The sequence below is a fragment of the Plectropomus leopardus genome, unplaced genomic scaffold (assembly GCF_008729295.1).
Source record: "Plectropomus leopardus isolate mb unplaced genomic scaffold, YSFRI_Pleo_2.0 unplaced_scaffold2044, whole genome shotgun sequence".
Classification (NCBI taxonomy): Eukaryota; Metazoa; Chordata; class Actinopteri; order Perciformes; family Serranidae; genus Plectropomus; species Plectropomus leopardus.
In genome coordinates this window covers 1-7,076 of record NW_024622095.1, presented here as the reverse complement: position 1 = coordinate 7,076, position 7,076 = coordinate 1, and the positions used below count along the sequence as shown (strand labels likewise).

Below are 7,076 nucleotides of genomic sequence, written 5' to 3'. Positions count from 1 at the left end.
ATGTCTGCAGACAGCATAAATGTAGTTTATACTTTGATAAATGATCTCCTTCAGACGCTGAAAGCTGTGAGGTATAAACCTCTGCTTTGACTTGACTTTGACTCACAGAGAAATGGACTCAGGAGCCACGAGAGAGTCACCTTTGAGCAGCCTGAGACGAACACAGGCCGACTGAGACAACAAAGTGACACAATGAACGTCATTAACTTCCCCTCGGAGACTTCAAACACGCTTTCGTGTTGATGTTACTGAGGCTGGACTCAAGTGTTTACATAAGATCATTGTATTAACAGTTAAGTGCAAATTAGTGCAACACACACAGAAACGGTGTCTGTCTGTGATGTTGGGTGGTCCGGCCAACCAATGAATGACTCACCCTCCAGTGTGATGTCACCGAGGCGTGGGTCACAGTCGTCATGTCACCAGTGACCACGGTCGGACCGGCGGCTGTCTGACCCGTGTTCAACCCTGATTTTGTCCTTTCAGAGCCAGCCAACACGAGTTATTCCCTCTCTGATAATCATGGAGTTCAGATACGACCCGGTTGTGGACTGATCGAGCAGCAGCAGTTTGACACGCAGCATGATGCAGTGTGTGTAGTACTGGAGGAGCGAAACCATGGCAACACGGCAAAATCAAAGCAATTTATGCTTATTATTATCGGTTCTATTTATCGGCCAAAAATTTTATTATCAGAATTGTCAGTCCGTTAATTATTGTGCAACCCTAACACAAATAAAGACAAATTCCTAGTGTGAATCACTTTGTTTTTATTGTGAATTAGAAAATGATTGGAGGGGCCACCCGGCACCTTAGTAGGGGCCAAATTTGGCCCACGGGTCATAAGTTGAGTATCACTGGACTAATCAATTAATCAACTAATCTGATGACAAAAAAACAGACTTTTAACTTCTTCATTACAGATTTTTAAGGATCTGCACTTGTTTTATTTTACTCATATAGATTTACGAAAACAACTATTCCACTACAATAACTCGAAACAGTGATTTATCTACTCATGACGGCTCAGTGGAGAGGGCGCAGCTGTCAGAGAGAAAGCAGACACTTTCACAGACGGTCCATTTGGCGAAGGAAGAGACGCTGGCAGAGCCGATCACAGACATCGACTCCTCTTAAATCCATCTCCTCCTCCTCCAAAGGTCATAATACACTCTGAGCTGGTGGCAGAGGCAGAGCAGATGCTGTTGTAGTGGCAGTGTATTTTCATTCAGTCCATTTGGCCGCATGTTGTAAGAGTCGATGTTGAATGTGAGACGCTGTCGTCCGTGCCTGCCTGTTAAAGTGGGTATAATGGGCAGCAGAGATAAAGAGCAGAGCTGGGCTGCATTTCTGAGCGACGTGGAAAATTCCCCACTCACCTCACACTTTATTACACAGGGAGGGTCTGCAGAGCATCAACCTGAGCTTTTTGCTACTACTGAGTGTGTGTGTGTGTGTGTGTGTGTGGGTGTGGGTGTGTGTGAGAGAAATTTTCAAAATCAAGCTTTAAAAAATATTATGCATTAATATTATTTTTTACTTTCACTGAGCTAATTTTTTAACCAACATCAGTCCTAATCACAAATATCAAATATTGATACATGCCTTTTTCACTAGGTGCACTGTCACAATCATTGTGCTGCAAATCACTGACATATCACAGGCTGCGATCATCCAAAAATAAATGATTAAAAAATCTTTTTTCATGTAGTATATTGAAAACAATTCAATATTTGTGTTTAAACACAGTTTCATCATGACAAAAAACGGGCATTTAACAGGGTTAAAATTCTGAAAATTATTCAATATTTGAAATTTATGAATAGGACTGAAAAAAAAACTCACTGAAAGTAAAAAAAAAAATCATATTAATGTATAATATTTTTCATAGCCTGATTTTGAAAAGCTCATTTTGTGTGCAGAGTGGTATGAGTGTGAGCATTTTTTGACGCTGCACAATGTTGCTGCTAATCATTGACATATCCCAGGCTGTGATAATATCAAAAAAGACTTTTTAAGAACGTCATGCTGATATATGTTTAATTTGAACATATCGTGTGTGTGTGTGTGTGTGTGTGTGTGTGTGTGTGTGTGTGTGTGTGTGTGCGCTTCATTGCAGGAGAAAATATTAGGCGTGCACTTCATGTCCTCCACTGAGCTGCTGCAGAACACTTCGGTCCTGGCTGTGCTCCTCTTCCTGGCTTTAGTCCTGCAGCGGACCTTCCTGCAGGCCTCGTACTACGTCACCATAGAGACGGGCATCAACCTGCGGGGCGCCCTGCTGGTGAGCCGAGCATCACGGAAACTTGAGTTCAGACGTTTTGTTTCTGTGCTGAGGTGTTGCTTTGAAAAGGTCCACATGAACGATCTCGGTAACATTTCGGAGAGGCTGTTTGCTCTTAGATATTTATTAGATCATAACACAAACGGTCTGATCTGACAGCAGATCGTTTAAAATGCTGAGTCGACTGCCAGCGTGCAGCTGCAGAGACGTTTCACAGCGCCTCGTGTTGTGCAGAATCAACTAAAAAAATGTCTTTTAAAGTCATTTTTGGAGACTCACACGGGGCAGCATGACAGAGTTCCTCAGAGTAAAAGTACATATTCCTTGAGACTTGAGGACATTTCTGTCTTCAGCAGCACAGCTGCATTTCACTCCATTAAAATGTGCAGCGCCTCCCTCTGTGGTGATTTAAAGGAAAAGGTTTGGCTCAGATTAATTTTGGGGTAAAACACAATTTGAAACAGTCTTTGACACAAGACCGGCATGCTGGCTGACGAGTGTGCCGACCACCATCTACTGTAGATGATACAATGACTATGAATGAGTACCTCAAACAACCACCACTAAACCCCAGGATGATACAACTGCTACTACTGAATATAAAAACTGTAATCTGCTGCAAATCAAAAACACATTTCTGGCAGACGACGTTGTAACATGAACTGTACGTGTCTCTGTCGTTAACTAGGCGATGATTTACAACAAGATCCTGCGTCTGTCCACCTCCAACATGTCCATGGGGGAGATGACTCTGGGGCAGATCAACAACCTGGTCGCCATAGAAACAAACCAGCTGATGTGGTTCCTCTTCCTCTGCCCCAACCTGTGGGCCATGCCCGTACAGGTAGACCCAGCGGGACATTTCATTTCTGGCTGTATTTAATCCTCTGTGGTCATGTTTCAGTGGAGACTTTACTGTCGTCTTTGCTTGGTTTTTTTTTTCGTTTGCAGATCGTGATGGGAGTGATCTTGCTCTACTATTTGTTGGGCTGCAGTGCTTTAGTCGGAGCGTCTGTCATCGTTCTGCTCGCTCCTGTTCAGTATCGAATAGCGACCAAGCTGGCAGACACACAGAAGAGCACACTAGTAAGCAGTATACTTATACACTTGTTTTGCTTTGAAAAAACGTAATATTTCCTGCAGATTTCTTTGCAAAATTTCGAAATAAACAATCACAGAACCTCAAATGCACTGCAGTGAGCTGGTAAGGAACAGAGTTTTGTTTCATTCTGTGTATGCAGATATGCAGCGAAATGACAATAAAATTGAATCTTAAACATAAAGCAAAAGAAATGGTCAAACACATTATGACTTGGTTTACATATCTGAAAGGAAGTGAGAAGAAAAAAACGATCCCAGACCTTCTCCATTAACTAGCTTCCTTATTCTGAAATAATTAAGTTGTGATCTCGAGATAAAACCATCAAAATAATAAGCAAGCACAGAAATCTCAGCGTCTGTGAATTTGGGATGGATTAACATCGTCTTTTATCCTCTTGTTGCCTCGTTCAGGAGCACTCCACAGATCGCCTGAAAAAGACCACAGAGATCTTAAAGGGCATCAAGCTGCTGAAGCTGTACGCCTGGGAGAACATCTTCTGTGACAGCGTCGAGGAAACACGAGGCAAAGAGCTCACCTGCCTCAAGACCTTCGCTTTCTACACGTCCATGTCCAGTAAGACGAAAACGAAATCTATGACCTGAGTCTCAATTATGTTGACTGCAGACGGATTTATTAGTCTATTTTTATTTCTGAGTTTAGTCAGGATTGGTAAAAACACATAACGTATTTTGGTGAAGTTTATTATTTTTCTTCCATATATCTTGACTTTTAGTGCCATTTATTAATATTTGTTTTGTGCATTAAAAGCTGGTTTCTCTCTCTGTGCAGTCTTTATGAACGCTGCTATTCCCATCGCTGCCGTTCTTGCGGTAAGACAATTTTTTACGACGCTTGTGGTGAGACACCTCTGTAGAAGGAAGACAATGATGAATGAATTTTGTTTAGCTATTTAAAAGGGAACATTTTAACCCTTTGAAACCTGAGCGATTTGACCTGATTTCTTTCAAAAATATGAAAAGAAGGCAACGTAACGAGAAATTACCCAAAAATCAGCAAAGAATGGATAAAAAGCAAGAAGAAAATTACCTGAAAATGACAAAAACGAAAGAAAAAAGACAATTTAAGGAACAAAAACAGTAAATGACATGAAAAAAGTTCAAAGAAGAGATTTAAGTATAGTGGTAAGTATATATATAAAATTGATAAAATAATATAATCATCGATAATAAAATAAATATTTTTTTCTGTAACGTCGTTTTAAATATATAGCTTTTCTTGATATTTTTTCCATAGTTAGTTGATATCTTTCCAATGATTCTCTCTCTCTTTTTAGATGATTTTTAAAAAGTTTTCTTTTTTTAATTTGTCATGGTGAGTTGCTGATTCTCTTTTTCCCCAATGTTTTTGAAAGAAATCAAACCAATTTGCTCAAGTTTCAATGGTTTATGCTGGAAAAGTTCTGGAAAAGTCCTGGAAAAGTCCTGGAAATGTATCGATAAAAAAAAAAAAGGTGGTGATTTTTTTTCCCATAAATGTTCTTTTTGCTGTTTTTTTTTGCTTCAACTCAAATATTTAGGTAATTTCAAAGATTTTTTTTCAGAATCAATAACTAAAAATTTTGCCTCTTAGACGTTCGTGACGCATCATTTCATAAATAAAGTCGGCCCCACGCCCTCTGAGGCCTTCGCGGCGCTGGCGTTGTTCCACATCCTGGTCACCCCTCTATTCCTGCTCTCCACTGTGGTCCGGTTCGCTGTCAAGGCTCTGGTCAGGTGAGCGTCTACTTTACGTCGTGTTCATTCTTGTTGTGAAGAGCTTTTCTGGTGAGGCCAGCTGGTAATGCAGTTTTTGGCGGAGGGAGAGTGGGATGATGGGATGTGGACATGACTAAAGAAGGAAGACGACCTGGACGTGGTTCCTGGTGTGAATCTAATTAAGGGAACACGGAGGAAACCCGACAGCAGCGAGGAGAAACTCTAAACTCCTGAGAGATCGCTGGTATTGGTAACGTCACAATCACACTTATTCATGGACCGTGTGTGTGTGTGTGTGTGTGTGTGTGTGTGTGTGTGTGTGTGTGTGTGTGTGTGTTGACAGTGTCCAGAAGCTCAGTGAGTTTCTCCAGAGTGACGAAATTGGAGACGACAGCTGGAGGAACGGAGACATGTCTGTTTCCATGGAAGCGGGAAAGAAACACCCTGGGATGGTGAGTGTTAATGAAACCGGATCGATCAACAGAAATAAGCATTGGAAATGTTAAATCAATTTTTACCTCATATCTAGACACACTGCATTTTTTTCTTACAGTCTGGGTTGTGTTTTTGTGTGTTTTAACCATCATTGCTCTGAGCCCTAATCCATTTTTGGCCATTTTTGGTCCACCTGGATTAATTGTATAATAAAGTTTATATAGAATCAACCTTGTAATACATAGTCAAGCTAATAACATCATTGTTTTCAGGTCAGCCTGGGCTTTAAGAATATTTGTGCCTCAATGATGCCACTTAAATGTAAAAATAGAGATGAAAACAATCACTAACCTGGCTTGCAATGTCTCAAAAGTGGCTAAACAAATAAATTGAGAAAGACAAAGAAATTACCTGAAAAAATAGCTATAAATTAAGAAAGAATCATTAGAAAATTATCAAATAACTAAGGAAAATATGAAGAAAACTATATAGTATTATAAGGTTACAGAAATTAATATATTATTATTATTTATATATATTTTTTCACATTTTTCAGGTCATTTTCTGTTTTCATTCTTTTACTTTTCTTTGTTGTACTAATTTTCTTGCAGATTTTTAACTACATTTATGATTTTTTTTTCATTTCTTGTTCAATAAATCATTGCTTTTTTCATGTTTTTGTGAAAAGTTAAGCAAATTTGCTTAGGGTTCAAAAGGTTAATTAACTGCAGTATTGCAATTATTCAAATGTGGAATATTCTTCCAACTTTTGAATGTAGGCTATATTTAAAATTTTACACATTTTATATGTATTTTTATTGTTATTCTTACTTACGCATATCTCTGTTGTTCAATGTAGCATTGCACACATATTTAGGAATGGGAAACCAAAAAAAGGTTGAAGCTCCTGCAAAGATTTTCTTTTTCTCACAGTCCTCAGTTTAGATCTCAGCAACATGCAGTTTACAGACGTCATATTAATTATTCTGAGTGATGAAGAGCTTCAAACTGTAAAAAATCCAAACATTTATCTCGTATTTAAACCAGATGGCGTTAACAAAGTGCACTGAGGACGCCAAGAAAAGTGTCTGATGTGCTGAGTTTAACAGCCAGAGTTTCCTCGTGGACGGGAGCTTTAGATCAATGAGCTGTGACAGACGGCTCGGCACGCATTCCCTCCGTGTTACTCCAGGTGACTCGCGTCCTCTCCAGTTTGGCGACAGGTTGCTTTAAAAGGGTGTTTAAGAGACGTTGTTTAACATCATCCCTGCTGCCGACTCCTGCTGGGACGAGATCCTAAAGAGCAATGAGATTTTATTTTATTCCTCTGATCCTCAGTGGAAGATTCATCTGTTTTCGACAATGATGGGCTCATAATAAAACACATGAATTTTGACAAATAAGAAAAAGTGATCCCAATCAGTGCTTAAATATTTACAGCAGCTTATGTCTATTTACGAAATAAAAATATTCGGTTTTATTATTTTAAAAATGTAATGTAGTCTTTGATTAAAAATGTATAGGGAGGAAGACCATTATA

The 7,076-nt window shown here is 39.3% G+C and overlaps 1 protein-coding gene across 1 annotated transcript; it reads left to right on the top strand.

Annotated features, from left to right (window-relative positions):
- Nucleotides 1-2,126: 2,126 nt before the first annotated feature.
- On the top strand, nucleotides 2,127-5,553 carry LOC121965536 (ATP-binding cassette sub-family C member 9-like; the record flags this gene model as incomplete). Its single annotated transcript, XM_042515676.1, has 7 exons — nucleotides 2,127-2,284; nucleotides 2,973-3,128; nucleotides 3,236-3,370; nucleotides 3,797-3,959; nucleotides 4,176-4,216; nucleotides 4,977-5,119; nucleotides 5,445-5,553. Coding segments are annotated over exons 1-7 (888 nt in total), but the record flags the coding sequence as incomplete, so codon positions are not given.
- Between the last annotated feature and the right edge of the window lie 1,523 nt (nucleotides 5,554-7,076).